Genomic DNA, 21,025 nt, shown 5'->3' on the forward strand with positions numbered 1-21,025 from the left:
ACTGCACAAAACCCACCCTTTCATGCACAAAACCAACAACAATCTGGCCAGGGACCCAGCGGGAGCTGACAAACACGCTCCTGCCCTCTTGCCCCCTCGCACATCTCTCTGCAGTGTCCCGGTCCCGACCCGCAGCCAGAGGCATCCCTGCCTGCTGCATGCAGCCGGGGCACTGTGCCTGGCTGCTCCTGCTGCCGGCGTTTGCCGCTGCTCCCATCGGCCACCGCCTCCCTGGCAGATGTGCAGCGCTCTCTGAGATCAGCATTTTGGGCTGCAGAAAGGTTTATTTGAGGAGGGTGAGGAGGGATCCCTGCTGAGAGGCTGAGATGGGATTTCATCCTTACATCTGGTTCAGCTTAAAAAATCTTGTATAGATACAAATAAATTGTGTATGAGCCAGGGGGCGTGAGGCGGATAAGTGCATCCTGAACACAGAGACATCGCACATCCATGGCTTGAGCTCTGCCTGGGTCCCAAAGCAGGGCTAGGGCGGGTAATACCCTGGGACAGGGATCTGGGTGAGCACAAACCCACCCGAGCGGTCACAGAGACACATGGCTGCTCTTGGTGGCCCTCTGTGGATCCCAGGTGCAGGAGGACCCCTGAGGCCATGTTCTCTGGGGGACACCATGCTGCAGCATACAGCCAAACCCTTGATAGGAGCCCCTGCCTCTGCCCTGCTGCCAGACCCTGCCATACCCAGAGCATGCATGTCCCATGAGATGACACATAGTCCCAGCCCAAAATCTCCAGTGCAATGGGATGCTGCAGAGCCAGAGCAAAAACAAAAGCCTATGCCACATCTCCTCCTCCACTGTGGCCATCCCATGACATCCCCCTCCCTCCATACACAGGGCCACTGCATCCCACCCATCCTTTGAGTGTGGGGCCAAACCAGAGCTGCCATCCCCAGCAGGAGATTAGGGCCACCCAATACCCACGTGGGACCCACCAGCCCCACTGCTGCCCTTGGCCACCCCAAGCTCTCTCCTGCTCATCTGGGGTGATGCTGGCTGGGGAGGGGACCTGGCAGGGTGGTCTCACTGAAGGCAGCCCACTTGGCAGCCAGGCACTGGCCAGAGCCCATCTCCTCCTCCAGATTTTATTCATGAGGCGTGACAAGTGGGTGAGCTACAGCCAGCCAAACAGCTCACCCAGCAGCCTCAGACAGCAAGAAGACAGGAAGAGCTCACCTCGGCTGGGGGTTGGACCCAGCCCCAGCCCACACGATGCTATTTTCCGCTCTAACTGGGCTGGAGAGGTTTGGGGGGGGTCCATGAGAGAGGACGCCCTTGGGTCCTAGAGTCAAGGGTTGCTAGATGCGCGTGATAGAAGAAACTAAACTTGAGGTCCTGGCCAAAAGATGAAAATCATTAGCTCATCATTTTGCTGAGGCCAAATTTCCTGCTAAATAGAGTCTGTGTTCTGTGCTGGGAGGCAGTCCTTGCTGTGTAGGAGTGCAGGGAGCCCAGGGGGACTCTCCCCTCCACTGCCAAAGCCCACCTGCCACCAGCAGCCAGGGATGCAGCAGCCTGGGCGAGCTTTAGCAGGAGATATCTGTCCCAGCCAGAAAAAAAGAAAAACCAACAAAACCCCCCAAAAACCAACCAAAAACCACCAAAGGGGCTTTCTGAGGAAGGGAAAGGGCAAAGGAACTGTCAGATGGTCTCCGACACAGTGGCATCTCCTGCTGAGCCTCGGAGGGGGCTGTGGAGTCAGTGCCAGGGTGTCCAGGACAGGAGCTGACACAATGGAAACATTCAGGCTGGTTCCTCGCACGCACACGAACACGCCAGAGACAGCCAGGACAGAAAGGAGCTTATTTCTGGCTGATGCATGGAGGGATTTTCTGTTTGCTGCTGTGTTTTGTATTTGCGGCTTCCCGTATGGAAATGCTTTTTCCCTTTAACCTCCACCCACAAGCCCAATGGATTTTGTTGCAGTTTTCAAAACATATGGTGCATGCATCAAAAACATAAAAGATGCTATATTTAAAATATTACAAAGCAAGCCAGGAGCCAGCATTTTCAAACTAGGGCAGTGTCTGAGAGTGAAAAATGTGGGGATTTAGGATTTTCTATACCAGATCAGAGAAACAGCCCCGTTAGACAAGATAGAGCCAGGTTGGCAACCCGCCACCTTGCAGCAGACTGTTGCTTACATAGTCTGGTACCCACTTCTGGGAGAAGATCCACTCGGTTAGCCCGCACGTCTACATACACCCTGCTATTTCAGAGGGACCCCAGTGCTGCTGAGTCCGGCACCTCTCTACCCTGATCATTCAGTTTAGTGTCCAGCCGGTATTTGGCAAAGTGGTCTGCACGTGATGCTCCAGAAAGACAGCCCCAAACCATAATGCACTGAGCTAATTTCTTCCTGGTTTCTTCTGCAATCAGTTGATTCCCTGATGGGCTGAATACCTCCTGTATTACTCCACTAATCGCTCTGTGCGTAGCATCATTCATCTGACCAATACAAGCACTGTAAGAAAGAGAAATTCTTGCCTTTTGCAGGCACAGGTTAGAAAACCAGAGACTCCTCCATGTCATTCCTCCAGGCTGGAGCTTGTTCTCCTATTTTGCAGAGTGCAGTACACTCACTTGTTTTATTTTAAACCATATTCACTCTGGCATTGTAACTCCAACCTGGGAGACTGCGTCATAGCCAGGGAATGAAGGGTGTTGGATTTGCTATTTTTAACTCCTTCTGCTCCATGGGGGGAACTGAAATCAAATCTCTATGCAGACACTGTATAGATATTAATGCAATGAAATGGGAATTTGGACTGGAGCTGACAGCTGGCAAAGCAAGCCCTGGCGTCACAGAGGGGACAATCTCCCCATAAATAGGATGCATGGAAGGGGTATATGTTACAGAGCAGTCTCAATGCCATCAGCATGTGCTCAGAGGGACAGGAGGTTGAAGATCAGCCACCCCATTCCAGGGTATGAATTACGGCTCAGGGTTGGCAGCAGAACACCACCAGGAGCTTCCCTGGCAGGCTCCAAATTCCTCTATCCACTCTTATATCCTGGGAAGGTGCTTTCTAAAACAACTGGGATTATCAGCTGTGCTCCTGGAAGCGGGGCAACACAGCCCAGGGCTGCAGGGCAAAGGGCACTGCACATCCCCTTGGAGCCCTGCTGAACCATCAAACTGCCTGCAATTCATAGGGTTGGAAGAGACAAAACATAGACCTGCAATTAATACAGACCATTCCACAAGAACTGTGCAAATCCTCTTTCTGAGAAGGGCTCAGCAGAGCCCCAGCCCTCCTGGCCCCAGCAGTGTCCCTGCAGCTGAGCGCCATGTGGCACAGAGGGTGTTTACCACTTCTCTTAATCTACTGTGATCCCCACTCTAATTCTGTTAAAGGTAGTAAATGGAGCCTTTAAGTGGTCATAAAAAGATTGTACCCACCCCCCATGGAGCTTATTTGAGACACCTGGCCATACATATGGGTAGCATAGAGGGGAGCACAGCAGGCATCAGGGCGACAGCACCGTGCCAGGGAGAGCCCCATGGCCACCAAGAGGGTTCAGGCACCACAAGCACTGCAGGACAGCAGAAGGCATCAGACAGGCACACCAACCCACAGGCTCCTCAGGACGGTGCTAGAAAACACCACATTACCAGCCCCTTGCTGCCTGATGATTGTCACACCCACCCCATCCTTAGTGCCTGCAGTTAGGGTAAAACCCCATGGGATAGAGCATCTTTTAGAAGCTATGAAGAGCACAGTCCCTTGGCACTGCAAGGGACAACAAAAAGATACCCCAGTGGGGATGCTCTCCTACCAGCAGCACCCCTGCACATGGCGATGAGGGGCTGGCCAACAGCCGTGACAAGTGCCCAACGGCAGCATCTGAGGACTCTCTGCGAGCCACTGCCCCAACTCACCTAACAAGGGGAAAGGTGGATTCAGAGGGAGGAAACCCCCTCGCTGCAATGCAGGGGTGCACTACGGAGTCCCCGGGCAGAGCAGGCTAGAGTGGTCATGGGCTACCCCTGGTGCAGAGCCAGCGTGAGGCTCTTGGCAGCCTGAAGCTACAAGCCCTGCCCGTGGCTGTCTCCCAGCACACGCAGGTGTGTGCTCACGCAGGCCTGCATGGCCAGCCACCACCACAGCCCGTCCTCCCCGCTCCTCTGCCGGCAGCTGCCATGGGCTCAGGTCTGTCCTGCTGCCCCGGGAGAGGCAGATCTCCCTCTGGGCCCTGCAAGGGCTCTAAGAGCTCCTGTAGAGGCTGGCGATGCGCTCCGGTCTCACCCAAAGCTGTTAGCGTTTGGTTTCTGCCATGTGTTGGTTTCAGTTGGCCGGAAACTGAGCTTTCGATATTAAAAGACAGCAGTTTTTGTTCTTCTTGCCATCTGTATGTTTGTGTATTTCCCCTACCACCATAATTAGCAGGCTGGGCTCCAGCCAGGCTCAGGAGGAGATCTTAGTAGACGTCTTCCCAGCAATTTGAACAGCTTCATCGTTTCTTTTATGACTCCCCGAGTGCAGTCCCCATCACCGAGATCATCACAGCCCAAGCTGTCACTCCCAGCACCCTGGCAGAGGCAGCAGGGATAGGGATGCTGTGCTCCAAAGATCATAAGTCCCTGCAGCCGTGGGGGCCAGCACCCGAGCAGCACAGGTGAGGGCTGAAACCCCACACCCCCTGCCTCTTGTGGTTCCCCCCAGTATGGACCCACGTCACCAGCACCTCCAGAGCTCTGCCACGAGCCCAGCTCTCTGGGGTGTGCACCACTGTGGCTAGCTGTGTACTATTTGCAAAAACAAGAAGATAAAATAAATTAAGGTGGCTCTGACAACAGAGTCCAGTTGATGCCTGGAATCTCCCTCCAGCTCTGAGGGAAGCTGACAGCACTGTGTCCTGCTAGTACAGGGCCAGCTGCCTCCTCCCTGCAGCATGCCCCCACTTCTTCCCCTTCCGACACATCCGCTGGCACTAAGGCTTGAAAAATCACTGAGGCTGGCCCAAGCGTGGTCAGGACTCAACCAAGTCCAAGACGACCTCAGTTTCCATCCCAGGCCAACGCTGTTGAAAGCCTCTGCATGGGTTTCAGCAACTGCAACTCTCCTCCCTGCCCCTCCCCGAGCACACCCACACCCGTGCGCCTTGGGCAAGCCCACGTTGCTCGGGGTGCAGAGTCTCCCAGGGTTGCTCCAGGTGCCCTCACTGCAAACCCCAGCACAAAGACAACGGCCAGGGAAGGGCCATGCAGTGATGTTTGTAAAGCAGTTGTGTTTGAGCAGCGCTGGCGGCAGGAAGCTGGGATGTGCTGGGCTCTCCATGTGGGACCACAGGAGAGGAATGTTGCTGTTACTGTAACTGCTCCTCCTTGGCAAACCATATTCTGGTTTCAGGCTGTCTGATAAACAGACTCGAGCTTGCACATACACAGACATCTGCCTGAGGCAAACAGCAGGACAGAAACGTACAAGCAAATTTGGCAACTTCATGTGAATTAAATGTGTGTTTAATTGAGATTTATGGGGGGGGTTGCAATAGCAATTGATTATCAAAATCAGATTATTTATGGGGGTTTAGCAACTATGCAAGAGATTAATGTTGTTTCCAGAATAAATCCTCAGTAAATATATGTTTCCCCAGTAATCAGCTAATAACACGTCATCCTAATTATCTCATGAAAGGGGTACAGAAGCTCTGACAAATACTGAAAAGATATTTTGTTGTCTGCAAATCAGCACCAGAAGGCCACAAGCCGCACTCTGCCTCCAAACCATGGCTCCACTTGTGTCCTCCAACACCAGACCATGGCCAGGGCATGCATCCAAGTCCCTGCTGCCAGCCTTAGTCCTCCACATGAGCAAAGACTATATCTAGGATCCAGATAACACTTTGCCCAAAGACAGAGGGAGGTTTGCACCCCAGGGCCCTGAGCCTGGCCAAGGCAAGGTCAAATCACTGCAGTCACTTGCATGGCAACCGGTGATGATATCAACAGAAGAAATAGCATGGCTCCTAGGATGGGAAAAGGAAGCTTATTCCCAAGAGCAAGGGGAAAGGTGCACATGTCCTGCAATGAGGTACAGCTCCATATTGATACAGTTTTATTCTCCTCTCTGCTGGCATGCGGTGGTGCCATATTAAACCTAAAGGGACTGCCTGTGCTGCAGCAGCTCCTCTATTTTCCTTAAGTAGTGCTCACTAAAAAAAATATTTATTGAAGATGAACACTTCTGGCAGCAAGAGGCCAGTAAAGCTGTGCCATGCAGCCAGCCCTGCCAGTTCCTCCCCCAGCCCCCTGCACAAGGTGCTGCACAGCCCCATCCTGGGCTGCTGAGGGCCACCCTGTGCCCTGACCTGTCCTCTCCCTGGACACCAGGATGTGTCACAGGGATGTCCCCAGGGACCTCCATCCCCAGGAGACCCTGGCAGCTGGCCCCTCTGAGGGGCAGGAGGGTGTCCTGTCACTCCCCATGGCCAGGGCAAGCACAGGACCACTACTCTGGGATGCAGAGATGCTCTGGCAGTCACCATGGCAACCCCGGTACACAGCCAGGGTGAACAAAGCTGACAGGAGAGAAACAGAAAAAGGGAAGAGAGAAGAAAGGGGAGGGTGGAGGGGGAAGCAAAAAAAAGAAGGAAATGGAAACAGTCTAAAATCATGGAGAAAAAGCTGGGGCAGGAGGGAGTGATGGGGTGGGGAAATACAGGCATTGTGGAAGAGAATGAGAGATGTCTTTAGGCTGCTCACCTTGGGACGACCTTCAGCAAAGCAACCCAGGGTGTACACTGAGTGCACCACCAAGACGGTGTCTCTCAGCCCTGCTGTGGCTGTCCCAGCAAAGGGTCCCTCCAGGACACAGCATGTCCCTCTGCCAGTTCCCAGGCGGGCAGCCTGAGGCTGTGCTGCGGGATATCCCGCTGCAGCACAGACAGGCAGAACCCCGCTCGAGACCCAGCAGGCTGGTCTCAAACCCCAGACCCTGAGGCAGCTCTCAAACCCCAAACTGAAGAGAACCTTAAGACACAGGTGGGCATCTGGGGCTAGGTTATTCAGTACCATCCTTCTTCCACTAGTACACATGGATCGGCCCAGCTTTTGGGTCACAGCACATCACAGGCAGCATGCTAGCTCAGGGCTGCCCACGCTCCCACTCCCCACTGCACCCCAGTTTTGGGGTCCAGCCCCATTTCTCAACTCAGCTGTGCTAGCTCTTTGTCCTACCACTTCCCAAGCAGAGCAGGGCTGCCTGCATTCCCTGAGCCTCCACAAAGGCATTTCAGTGGCCAGACTACCAAGACCCTCAAGTAGAGCACAGGGCCCTTCAGAGCAATAGCCAAGTCCCAACCCCACATCAAGTGGGCCATCTTCATGGCTGGTTGTGAAAGGAGCCCTGAGGCAGCAAGGGACAAAGTATGCTTTGTCACATGGCTCAGGGCTCACCTGAACCCCTAACCCAAGGTCAGAGTAGCAGGCAGAGATGCAACCACAAATACATTGACATAAGCCCTTGTGCTGCAAGAACAAGCTGTGTGCACTGCCAAAGCATGCTCTGCTCTCACTTATCCATCCCACTTCATTAAAGGCAGAGAATTAAAAAATCAGTCATCAGGGTTTGGGGTCAAAAAGCAGCAACTACAACCTCTCTCAGCTGGAATGGAAAATAACATCCTACTTGGCTGTTTATTCTAATGAAATAACATATCCCAAAGGGAAGCTCCCCCTCTGCTGAGCCGCCCTCACGATAGCTGAATGGTAAACACAGAACCAGCCTCTTGCAGGCAGATAGCAGGTGCTGGGGTGGTGCCTCAGCCCACCGATCTCAGGGATGAGAGTGGGTACCTGGGGGCAGGAGGTGGTCAGCAGGGCTGGCTGTACATGAAAGCCTAGCAGGAATAGGAGAAAAACTGAGAAAACTCCTGAGAGAAGCACTGGGTGAAACAGTTCAGCCATTTTAGCAAAGAGAAAATGAGAGGAAACCCCTGAAGTAATTTGTGCAGATGCTACAGGAGCAGCTGGAGCAGGGCAGCAGGCGATGAGCACCCAGAGAGCTGCTGCTGCAGGAGAGGCACACCCGTCCCTGCTGAGGCACGGGGCTGTCTCGGCAGGTAAAAGCACACCTCTGCCCGGTGCTCACACAGCACAACACTCTAAGGGGGCTTAATATCCCCCCAGCCACATCCTGATCCACTGCTAGCAGGACGTGGGGTGGCCAAGTGATGGGGCCAAGAGGCACCAAGCAGGGCTCAGTGCTGGGCAAGGACAAACCGGGCTGGGGACCATGAGGGATGTGGCAGGACGAGGCACATCTAGAACAATAAACTCCCATGAGCTTGCGAGGGGTTTTGGCACAGACGTAATCCTCTCCCCTCCTCCTTCCCGCACTCGAGCTCTCCTCTGCTCCTGTGTACGCCCAGAAACTCGACTTCAAAAGGAGAGGGGGGCTGCCAGCGCGGGAAGCAGCAGGCAGGCAGACACGGCTGTCTCCTGCTAAAAGCCTTTGGTGCCTTTCATCAGGGCCGGCGGAAAAACAGCCTTCCAACCATCAGGCTGGAGACGAATGGCCAAGCCCTGGCATCAGATCCTGTTGCCCTCCAGCCCTGTGCTCCCAAATATGGGCCAGCCACAGAGCTTTAACCCTCCCTCCTGGGCAGGGTGGGTTTAGCCCTCCCCATCCCACCTCCCTCCTATATATATATATGTAAATAAATCCATCTGTGTACAGTAAGCACCAGAGATCCTCTTAACCCTCCACACTGTCTGCTCTTGAGTCAGGGCTAAGTGCTGCTGCCCCATGCTGTAGGCGCAGGAATTGGGGCACTCTCCGGTAACGAACCCATTCATGCAGCTCAACTCACCCATGCCGAGGTCACAGCTCCCTTCCCCGCTGAGATGTCCCTCCCAAGCTGAAGTGATGGTCTGTCCCCAACAGCCTCTGGAAGCCACATCTCCTAGCTCCTCATTAGTGACAATTAACAGGCAATCAACGGGCTCAGCAGAGCTGGCACTTTCCAGGGAACAAGTCCCCTTTCAACATGGGGAAAATGAACATGTGCTTTGTTGTGCATGCTTTTGGCTTAAATGAGCCAGAAACTGCCTGCCAAGGAACAGAGTTATTTCCCAAACCGGACCCTTTATGCTACCTGACCAGCCGAGCAGGGCTAGGGCAGCCACAGATGACCTCTCTTGGCAAGCCCTTGCTCTGCCACGCGCCTGCAGGATGCTCTCACAGCAGCCCAGCAAGGTGGGAGCAGCAAGTGGGGGTAACCCCTGCCTTGGGGAGGGTAACAGGCACTTGCCAGCAAGGACTGTGCTGCTGCTCAGAACCACCTGTTGTTCCTCCAGAAGTTATTTCAGACAAGGTGAGAAGATCCTAAGTCAGCAGAAGCCAGCCAGGGCAGAAGGCATCTTTCCACCCTCCCCAGCCCAGGGGCTGCCCTAGGGTTTGGTGAAGGAGGTAGGGTAGAGACTTCAGCACCCACAGAGGGTGCTGGCCCTGGACTTCAGCTCCACTGCTACAGCATAAAAAAAAAGCTGCGGGCTTGAAAAATATAGCAAGATCAACACACAGATGAGTGGCAACCCTCTGCAAGAGGCCAGCACAAGGGCCAGGCAGCACACACTCTCCAACTTTGCTATTCCCAAGCCTGGAGCTGGGCAGAGCTAACACATCACCAGCCTCTGCTTCCCTGGGTATTTGCCTAGCTGATGAGGAAGAAAAAAAAAAAAAGACAAGAAAGCAAGCAAGAGGGAAACAGCCTGGATGTGACAGGCTGGCAAGTTTGACAGAGGAGTCTTGTTAGCAGTGTTTTTTCCCTGCAGATCGAGCGGGGGCAAAGCCAAGGAATGCTTCCCAGCAGCGTGCACCAAACGAGCCCGGCTGTGTGCAGCTTTAATCACCAGTGGCAGAGCTGGGGTGGGCAGCAGCAGCTGAGGGGTCCAGGAAGACAGACAACAGAGCAGTCCTGATGGCTTCTGCCACAGCACGAGCTCCATCCTCATCCCCCAGGATGGGAAACTCCTGTTGTCTCTCCAGACACCCTTCCTCTAGAACAAGGGGTGCATCTGACCCCATGCTGTGCCTGCTGCAGGCTGAACGTGGGGTGTTTCACCCCGAGGCTGCAAAGCCCCGATGAGAGTGCACCGTGCCTTGTGCCACCAGGTATTTGGGACCATGGGTCTGGGCCAGCTTGGGTGCAAGCCTGCAGCTCAGGCGGGGCCCAGAGATGTGCGTATCAGCAACGACCACAGCAGTCCTCTGCCAACTCTCCAGGGGAAGGAAAGGAAGGATCTGGCAGATCTCTAAGCTGACTAAGAGCTCTGAGTACCCAGTGGCTCTGCTGTACCAAGCACAAGCCAAAGCAATTAGCATTTCTTGGAGACACTCCGTGTAATCTTCCCTGAGTGATGGGGAGAGCTGCCACAAGCAGAGGGAAGGGCCTGGAGCCACTTCCCGGGACTGTGGAGACGCTGTGCTGGCAGTGATGCAAGGCAGAGCAGGGCTGTCCCGCTGAAGGGATCTCCTGCCAGCAACTCTGGGACCACTGCTCCAGCCAGGCGCTGGTGAACTGCACCCTCACCCAGCGCCAGCCCCACCAGATCTTGCCTCCGGCTGCTGCAAGCTGTCAGGCAGCAGAAAGCCAGAAGACAGAGCAGAGAGGCAGCTCTCAGCATCCTTCTTGGAGCACAGCCCAGGTGGGAAAGGCCGCCCTGGGGAAATCCAGGGCCAGGACCAACCGCATCCATCAGCTCCCAGGCAAGACCATGAGCCTGAGCCTCGAGGCAGGAAAGGAGCACAGATGAGCCCGGAGCTGTTTGGGGAATCACGCAAGAGCAGCAGCAGACAGACATCCAAGAGTCACGGATTATTTTTAATGGCTACTTGTAGAAGGCAGTGAACGCCCACAGGAGAGAGAACCCGAGCTGATGCTCACCCCATCCCTCTCCCCAGCACGTGCAAGGAACATATCTCACATCCAGGCTTTTTATAGGGTTTCCCATTCCCGCTGGGCATGCAGCTCAGAGGCTCAGTATGACCACACCACCCCCTTCTTCAGTAATCACTCACATGCCGTTCACTAAAGTCTTTCCATTCCCTCTCTAGTCGTTTCCTCTTCTCTCCTTATTAGGGATCCACCTACCTATCCATCTTCTCATTCTCTCCCCCTCTGTGGCTATTTTTAAAATGCCATAAAAGCTTTCAACTGGTAGCATCCTCAGGGATGCGAGGGATTTTATATGTAACCCATCACGAGCCATCATCACCACATAACTCACCATGCAGGCGGTGACTTTTCTTTTTTCAAAAGCAGGGGAGGGAGAACATCCACGCTCAGTCCCTCAGCTCTCCCTGGCCAGCACTGCCAGGCACCTCCCGTCCCAGAGGGGAAGGATCAAGTCCACCCTGCTCCTCTCCCAGGGGGGTAGCTGGGCCAGATGGTGGGGCAACAGTGCAAGTCCTCCCAGGTAGCATCTGTGGGTGTATGAAGGCATGGTTTTGCTCATTGAATAAAAGGTTCTGAGCTGGGGATCATCCAGCTTCATGCTTTAGCATCTGCCGCCAGATGAAGGAGGGTTTCCTTGCTGAGAAAATGGCTGTGTTTCTCCCTGTATGTCCATGTACACTTAAGCTGCTATACTGCTTGGTTCCCATGCTGGTTCATGGTCAAGAGGTGAGGGATATGCTGGTGCTGCCAGTACAACTCCCTCCAAAGGCATATCCTGCCCCAAGAACCAAATCTCTGGCAACAACCTGGGTAGACAGGGAGGACCAAGGCTTTCCTGGTCAACCCCAACCTCCAGCCAGCCTGGATGGAGGGAGTGAAGCAGCATTCAGGGGCCACACAGGCACTGCACCAGCACCACAAAACCCACTTTTCTCTCCCTGATCTGGTTATTCCCTACAGAAGAGCTGCTTTCCCCTTCCCTCCTAAAGGGCTGGCCAGAGACCTGACACATATACCAAAGACACCCCCTTGCCCTGGCCTATCCATGCCACTTGCACCCCAGCACAGCTTGGCAAGGGCCAAAGGCAGGTTGCTAAATCCTTACTGCAGGGGGGAGGATCCCTCATAGAAGCTGCCTGGCTGCCGCTGCCAGCGAGGTGTGGGCACGCTGACCCAGCCACAGGACACCAGCCTCAGCGGCTGCCAGATGAGATTAGGCTGTGCATAACCTGAGAGGTGTCCCGCAGCGCGCTAATGCGATGACATGCTTCGTGTCACTGGCGGGACCCGCGGGAGCCGTTCTGACCAAGTGTTGGGTATGTCTGCGATGGAGGCAGCAGGTCTCCAGGAGCCTGAACTTGGTCACATCACTCTCAGATGATGCTTGGATGATGCGGCTATTTATAGCACGTAGGAGGTGAGAGGAAGCTCATCTTACCTTGCTCCACCTTCTTCATCCTCTGAGGACCAGGAGCTGATGCAGAAGGTGCCGAGGAGGGGGAAGCGTGGTGGTGGGGAGGGACACCCCACAGCCCCAGCACGGCGCAGGGCAGTCGAGGCGGAGGGAGGGAGGGGTTTGCAGGGACCAGCGCTGTGCCGTGATCTGAGCGTAGATGAGAGGCTGTGCCAGCGCAGAAGAGAGCTGGGGAAGCTTGTGCTCTATCACACTCTGAGGACTGCTGCGATACGAGCAGAGAGAGGGAAAATCCGGAGCAGAGCTGCCTGCTCAGATGGCCGGAGAAGCCAGCGCTGAACTGCACAGCACGCTGCCTGCCCAATGCTGCCCAGGCCTGGCTCCCACAGCCCTGCGCAGGCAAGGCTGCATTTGAGCTGGGTGCTGAGAGAGTGGGGTCTGCACCACATCTGGAGGGGCTCTGGGACCTCTGTCTGCCCCAGCCCCAATTTCTTTTGGCCAGACAAGGAGAGCCTTTCCACACCTTTGTTGTACTCAGCACCTGACCATGGATCTCCAGTTTGCAGGACAAGCACAAACCATGGGAACCTGCTGCAGGTCCTTCCTGGCATCCCAGAGACCTGTTTGCTCATGTAGTCACACGCAGGCATCCCGGCTGACCCAGACCTTGCAGCCACACCAGCCTGCTGAGAAAGCCACTCACCACCCCAGCTGGGCACCACTGTGGTCAAGCCAGTGGTGGTTATTTTACCCAGGAAGAGCACTTGGTGATTCATTGCAGCAGGAGACAGGCAGGGCAGCAGCAGCTGGCAGACAAGCCCTGATCCAGCCCTGCCTCATGGCCAAGGCAAGGAACCCCCTTCTTTCAGAAAGGGGCTGGTGGGGGCAGACAGCTGCCCCTCTCACACAGCTCTGGGGCTTGGATGGGCTGCAGCTCCTGACAGGCAACAGAAATGGGTTTCACACCTCCTCCTCCTCTTCTAAAGCTTTTAGCAAGGAAAAGTCCTTGACCAGCAGATGAAACACAGCTGACCTGGGCCAGCCACCCTGCTGGGACCCTCCCTGCCTCTGCTGAGAATCCCAGCTGGGGAGCAGCTGCAACTGGGAGATCCCCACCACGGTGCCTGACATGTCCCAGCAAGTGCTGCTGAGCCAGGGAACAACCCACCTGGTCCCCCAGCTGCTTTAAAAATAGCCCCCCTCTGCAAGCAATTGCCCCTGGGCTGGGCAGTCCTCCCCGGGATGCCCCTGTGCAAATGGGTCCCCAGGGCTGGCAGCGGGATGGATGCCAGGAGAAAAGCAGCAAGATCTCCAGGGTCAGCTACTACAAAACACAGATGCTGAGAAGGACAGGCAGGGCTCTCAACGTGCTTTTACGAACAAAATGCTACAAGCGTGTTTGTGAGGGGTGCTGCACTGTGGAGCCTTGCACATGCACTCTGGGAGGTCACACTTCACGTCCTGATCTAGGTTATGCTTGTCTCGTCCAGCAGCAGCCTGACTGCATGTATCTGAGAAATAGTCGTATCATTCACTACTGTGAGAACAGATCAAACCCTGAAACTTAAATTCAGATTGCAATGGACTCAAGTTAGGCTGAGGAAGGGCTCTGGTGCTGGCATTGCACCAGCAAAGCCTTTCTTGTCCCACAGCAGTGTAGTGCTCTCCAAAATGTGCCACTTGTTGCCAAGAAAGAACACAGAAGCCAACAGGATGGCTTCAAACCCTCAAGCACATGCTCCCCCTTTATGCTGTCCTGCTCCTTAGAGAAACCTTCCCCCGAAGGACTTTCCCAGTTGTCCAAGTCTCAAAATCAAGATGATTCAAAATGGAAGTGGAGCAAAATGCTCATGAACAGGAAAGCAAGTGATGCTTAGGGCTCAGAGGACCTTGCCAGGGTAGAAAGGGTAAGAAGAAAGGAAGGTCAGACAGACTGCATAAGGAAGCCATAGTACTAGCCCCTGTTTTCCTTCAGATCTCCACCCACGGCAGCAGAGAAGGCAGATCAATTCCCAGGCCAGGGCTTATGGCCAATACTGATAAAGCATTAAGGCGACTATACCCAAACTGAAAAGTACAGATATAAACTATGGGTTACCGAAAGCCTGAGCCACCATCAAATAAATGGGAACTGTGCACCCAAGTTTGCTGCCATGCTAGATCAGTTTGGTCCTGTTAAGCTTCAGACAGCCCTTTTCTAGAAAAGAAGGCATGTCCATCAGGGCTGTGCATCAGTGCACTCAAGCTCTTCTACTTCCCCAGTAATTTACTGAGCCTAGACTCAAAAGGCACAGATGCTGGGCACAGGAGGACTTGGGACAGCCCAGCTGTCCTCCAAGCAAGAACCACCTTCCCTGCTGCAGGCTGCCAGTCACCCTGCCACACTCATCCCGAGCTGCTCCCCAGCAAACTTTACCTAGGCCTGAAGCATTTGGACTTGGGCTCTGCCTTCCCTGCAGCTACTGTGGTCACTCCTAGTCCTCTTTCATCCCTCAAAGCTCCTTCCCCCACCACTCTCCTCCTGAGTCCTTGCCATCACCAGTCTACCCCCAGTATGCTTTCTGGAGGTGCTGCAGTGCTCACAACCGAGACACAGATGTATTTAGTCTAAAATTATCTAATTAGATGTTTCAACCACTTCATTATGGCACTGTCATGATAGGACTGTAGGGTCTGGCACGAACTTGGTGGATTTGCCTTTACTCCCTCACAGCTTTGCAGAGAGCAAAGGCAGCACCACACTGACTCCTTGCTGATAACAGGACAGTCTGTCATTAGTCCAGCCTGCTGGCATCACAGATACAATTATCTGGCTAAACCAATCGTCACTTTGTCATTAGAAAACTTGCTATTTATTTTATAAGAGCATGGTAGGTCCTTGAAATAATTCAATTGCTCCAATTGACTTTACAGCATGCACTTCATTGGCCTGCAGGGCCACTTTCCATGGCTTCTGCTCTTCAAAGGGCAAGCTGCCAAGAAAGATGGTTTGCAGGAGAGCCTGAACAAAGCTTGGTGAGAAGACAGAGTCCATCCACCAGCCTGAGGACAGAGAGAAGCTGTCTGGGCTCTGAATTTTCTGGCACCAAAATGAATGCAATGGATGACTGTCCCTTTGCTAGGCTGCCCAGGAGAACAGAGGGGACAATTTTTATCAGATTGTTTGTGGCAGCAGAATCAGGATTGGGTATTAATTGAGAGGACCAAGATGTGGGTGGAAAGCCTGGAGCTCCCCATGGTGCCCAAATTCTGCAAAACACAGTGCTAGAGCCCTCCTTGGAGAAGCATGGACACTAGATAATGTTCATGGCTGGGTTTGGAGAGAACATACTAGGAAGGTAGCTTTTCATCTCTTGCAAGACTGTTTTGCATCCATGTTCCTCCTTTCTTCTCTGTCCCACCTGCACCCATACCTTGAACTCCCGAGTCTACTCCAGCCTTTCTGAAAGCTCTCCTCCATGACAACCTGCCAGAGAAGGAAGAGCTCTGGAGACTTGCCTCTTTCCCCACTGCATGTGAAGAGCCTGTGCAGCAGCTCTTGGGGAACAGAGGTGAGGAGCATGAAGGCTTATCCAGAGCCAGATCCCATCTCACCAAGCCCCCAGGGACTAGGCAGCAGCACCAGTGCTCTGGTCAGCATTTTACTCTGCTGAGTCCTCCCTCACCAGAGCTGTGCTTTGTCCCCAGATCACGGCATGCCTGTATTAGCCTCCAGCATTGCAAAGATGAAACGCAAACCAGTGTTGACCAGGAACCATGAGCGCTATGACCAAAAAGGCTCATCTGTACGACAACCCCCTAGGCCTGGTGTCACCCCTGCAGAAGCTAGAGCCTTCTCACAGGGAAGACGCTCACACTGCTCATCACACTGACAGGCTGATCCCTCCAGGTTCACTGCACTTCTGAACACAGGAGAAACACCATGTCCTCCTCAGCAGGTCCTGCCCCACTGGGTGGGGAGACCTGGTGAATCACCCTGCCCGATGAGCTGTACAGAGCAGAGCTGGAGCTCCCGGAGATGTGCAGCACCATGTGATTCCTCTTTAATTACACAGGGACTTAATAGAGTTTGCTGGTAAACACCTTGTAACCACATGTGCCTAGAGATTACTGGGTAATTATGCTTAGTGGATCACCATGTAACAGGGAGCATGATTTAGAAAAGACAAAAATAACCAAGCAAACATGCTGCATTCATCAGTATCTGTCATGAAACGTTCCCGCCAGCCTTTCCTCATGTCTCCTTCCCCAGCTTTGAGACTAGGGGAGCCTCCCAGCAGGAATTTGAGAGGTGCCAGGGGTTGGGATGGTCCAGGGAAACTTTCCACTTTGCATACCAAACCCTCTGCAAGAGCTCTCCATGCTCCAACAGGCTGTCAGCTGCTCAGAGCAAAGAGGATGGGGGATAGATGGTACTGGTTCCCCCCATCCTGAATTAACTTGCCATGGGGACAGATTCTGGTCTCCCTCTCCAGGACACATGTTGGAGACAGAAAGGAGTCTGCAAGGTCTCCAGTTTGTGAACCAGTTTCAATCGCCCATTGCAACACTGATTCAGAGCCTGCCAAATCTGGTTCAACCCAGGAGTTCACTGTGGTTTTGCCTCCCCCAGGAGTTGTGTGTGTGTCTTTGCTCAGACCAGGGTGGCCCGTAACAATAAGGGGCACCTTGCTCCTGACAAGGCCAGTGCCAAAGCTTCCAGCAGCCCCCCTCCCACCCCAGCAGAGCTGGACCAGGAGAGACAATGTGCAAATGCCATCATCTACCCATAGGTCCCACTGGGGTGACCCCTACTCACAGGTCATACTCACTGCATGGACTTGCAGCACCCAAACCTAATGGCTGCTTTCAAAGCAGCAGAAGGGATTACTCACACCCATTTCAGAGAGTCCTAAATCCCTGGGTCAGTTGACAGCTTCAAATGAGCACAAACACAGCACTGATCACCTTCAACTCCCTGCACCAGGCCAGTTTCCGAGGGAGAGGTTGAGCTCAAACCATAGCTTTCAGGGGGTGATTTTAAGGGATGTTCTCTGGGGCAAGGGTTTGTACTACAGGATCCAGCTTCAATGGAAATGCAGAGCAGCACTGATAGACCTGTTTATGAATGTATGAATCCATTTGCAACCAATTAGCAGTGCTAACCAGAGTGGGAGGTATAAATACCGTAGCTAATGTAAATATCAACACTGTGCCCTGCAGATGCTTGCTGCACACCTGGTGACCCCAGGAGGAGAGGCCACGTTCCCATACAACCCTTGCACCCTCAGGGCCACTTGGTCTGCTCCACAGCCTCAGGATATGAGTTTACACCAAGATCAAGGACCTTTTCCTTTTCGCCTTAAAAGCAAGAGTGCCATATGGCTTTGCCTTCCCTGCATCATGGGAGAGATGACAACATGGGGCTTCCAACCCTGGGACCCATACCAGGGTGAGAAGCAAACCCCTGTCCCTTCAACAAGGGCAGGCAAGGCTCCTGTGCACAAAACATCTTCAGAGATACACCTGTACAGCCCGGCAAACCCTGCTCAGAGCTCCCTGGAGGCCTCACGGATAATTCTGCACAACAGCATGGCTTGAGGCCAGCCACGGCCCACAGTCCCAGGTTTCCTGTCTCATGTCAGCTTCAGACAGGATAGAAGTGTTATCAAAATGCACCAAGTAAAATGGAAAGGAGTGGTGGGAATTCACGGATCAGACAGTGACATTTTAGCCTCAGCTGCTCATCTCATTGATTTGCCAGACCCAAAGTTTTGGTCCTGAAGCCACAGGTACACCTGTATGTCGTCACCCCATCTAGCTTCATCATCCACACATCCATCTTCCTCCTCTTCCCGTGACTCCCTCTCTCCTCACATATGCACAGGTAGGGTCTTGTGCACCAGCAGAGAGACCAGACTGGGGAGGCTGGAGGGCAGCTGAGCCCTCTGGCTGGATCCCACCATACCTGAGCCCCCAGGCACTACAGGGGCTGGGGGAAAACAATCAATGCAGAGAGCAGCAGAGCTGGCCATGCCTGGGAGCTGCAAGCAGGGCTGGGAAGTCTCTGACCAACAAGTGGCACAGAGCTCCCCTGAGCCACTGGCCACTAGCAAAGGGCTGCAAAAGCCATTGCAGGTCACTGCCTGGTAGCATCAGGGGGCTGTAATAGAGATGGCAATGGAGGGCACTGACACAGGCTCCTGGGCTCCTTTCTTGCTTCACAGGCACACGGACCTGAGGGATACAGGCTGGGTAGGGATATGCAGAGCTGGGTGAGGCCGCAACGAGAGGGAAGAGACAGCTTTTGGCAACGTTCACAGAAGTCACAGAGCATGCTGACAGAAGAGATGGCCCCACACCCCATGCCTTGCTCACAGAACCAGCTAGGAGAGGATTGTTGCTAAGATCAGACGTGAGCCAGCATTTAGGTATGGCAAGCCCTGCTTTGAGCCCCTTGGCTACTGGGAAATAGTTTGGAAGCCCAACAGGGCAGAGCCTGCTGCCTTGCGGGGTTTGTACAGCCCTTGTACCAGGTGTGGTCCCAAAGGGACCATAAGTAATCAACCCACAGCACAGGAAGTGACCAGTAGATATTAAAAAGTTCCCAAACCCTTACTAAAGCACATGGCTAATTTGAAAGAGGTAATGGCAATATTTAGGCCAAGATGGCAAAGCCATCCAAAGGGCTGGGCAAGGGCCACGGTGGCAGTCTGTTGCTGGCAAATCCAGAAGCTGAGGCACGGCCGAGCGATGTGCCCAAGGTCACAGAGCAAGGCAGTGGCAGAAGGAGGAGCACCTCCCCAGAGACTCCCAGCTCTTCGCTCGCTGCCTGCCCGGTGGCCTCCTGCCGTGAGTCATGTCAGAGCAACAGGCAGGCAGCACGTTTGGGTTTGCTGGCACCTCTCTGTGTGGGGGAGGACCCAGTAAAGGAGTTTTGCGGCGCAATCTGATAGTTATAACACACCAGTGCTGTAAACAGCCCTTATCACTATCAGCAGCCAAGCTGGCTATTAAGAGCTGGAAAGGAATCCCAACAGGAACCAACACGCATTTGTCAAAATTGCTTCGAGGAAGCTTAACAGTCCCACCTGACCGCTGTGGTCACTGACCCCAGCGAGCACCGTGTGCCACCCCAGCCCTCTGCACTGGGCCTGCGCTCATCACCCAGAGAGACAGAGGGAGGAGGACCCTTTGTTCAGGCATCCAGCAGGCTCAGAAAGAATCAGTCCCTATTGTTTCCCACCTGGGCACAGCCAGCCCCACTCCCCCAGGAAGGGGGCTAGCTCCTGTCCCAGGTGTGGCTCATTCAGAGGGCACCTGGAAAGTTTTCTCGCCTCTGACACAGCCTAACAGAGCTGGAATCACCTGTTCTGTTGCCTTGCAGCATGCCAAGGCATTTTTCACAGTGTTTTGCTTGGGAACCACCCCAAGCCCTCAGATTGAGAAACCTCAACACACCAGTGCAATGGGGAAGTCACTGCTCTGCTGCTTTCTGCCTGGGGGAGTCCTCCTTTCTTCACAACGCCTCTAGGACCCACAGGAGGGAGGGCACCTTCCTTGGGCAGGTTATCCCAGAAGGAAAACCCTCAGGTGGCCATCAGCATCGACTCCTTCAGCTGGGGGCTCACTTCTTCCAAAGGAATGGATCAAAACTGTGCTAGCGAGGTGGGTACAGCTGTCACACATCATATCAGTGAGGAAAAAGAAATGGTGACTTGATCAAACCTGATCAATCTTTACAGACTTTGCAACAAGGACGCAAAACCAGAAGTAACCAGACGAGTAGCAGGTGCCAGTTCTCATCTTATATAGCACATTTCCAATCTCCGCTTCTTTAGAAATTCATACATAGTGCATGAGTGCCTCTGTCCCTGTCTCTCACACACACAATAGAAACACCCACATCCCCAGCTGCAGAAGGTACATGTTTTTCAGTATTGCACCTGTGCTTTGCTCAAGTCCCTGATTTCTGGGTCTCTCCTTACCCTGCTCCTCCTCCCCATCAGCTGTTCCCCGCGTCCATTTATACGGAGGCAGTGGCATCAGCAAGCGAGCCTGCTGCCTGTCAGAGTGCTCCCGGCTCCCTCTCACCATGTTGCATATCGACATTTTAGTCCGTGATCTGCCCTCCAAACCCCAGAAACATAAGCCAAGAAAAGTACTCAGTGGAGATAAGCACCATGGCTTAGGCTACATGAAATGAGGGCCAGCAGAGCCAGATCCTGTCAGAAAGCAAAGGGCAGGCAGGAAAACAAAAAAATCCATCCCATTAGGCTTCTCAACCCTGTTGTAACATTTTCTTTCCAATTCCTCCCAGCCAGATCAGTGCAAGACAGCCCCATCCCCATAGCTCAGGCAAGGGAAAGCCGTACTTACTGCTAGTGCTCATCTTGCTGGCTCTCCTCTGTCCTTCTCATTCAACAAAGGGGGCAAAGATGCTCTTTAAATCCTCTTTTTCTCCCAACCCCCGCCACCGTCACTGGGAGGAGGTTGCCTCTCTCCTTCCTAGGAGAAATATTTCCGTGTGATCCGCCGGCTAACGCATCCCAAGGCAGCTCCGCCACCAGCAGGGCTGTCTCCGCGGATGGCAAGGTCAAGGGTGTCGGGGCGGGCAGGGGGACGCCCGGGGCCGGCCCGGGGGAGGGTCCCGGCGGGGCCGCGCCGTCCGGCCGAGCCGCTGCCCGCTGCCATGCACTGCGCCGCGCAG

At 54.0% G+C, this 21,025-nt stretch overlaps 1 protein-coding gene across 14 annotated transcripts in view; it reads right to left on the minus strand.

The window, feature by feature from the left end:
- ABLIM3 (actin binding LIM protein family member 3) overlaps nt 1-21,025 on the minus strand; it is a 56,258-nt gene extending 35,233 nt beyond the window's left edge. For all 14 annotated transcript variants that reach the window (XR_012630852.1, XR_012630851.1, XM_074883696.1 and 11 more), the window contains exon 1: nt 20,695-21,025. Coding sequence is in view for 12 of the 14 variants with exons in the window: in XM_074883696.1 (XP_074739797.1) it covers nt 20,695-20,707 (13 nt within the window). In the remaining 2 variants the exon portion in view is untranslated. The remainder of the gene's footprint in view (nt 1-20,694) is intronic.

Source organism: Strix uralensis, chromosome 14 (assembly GCF_047716275.1).
Source record: "Strix uralensis isolate ZFMK-TIS-50842 chromosome 14, bStrUra1, whole genome shotgun sequence".
NCBI lineage: Eukaryota > Metazoa > Chordata > Aves > Strigiformes > Strigidae > Strix > Strix uralensis.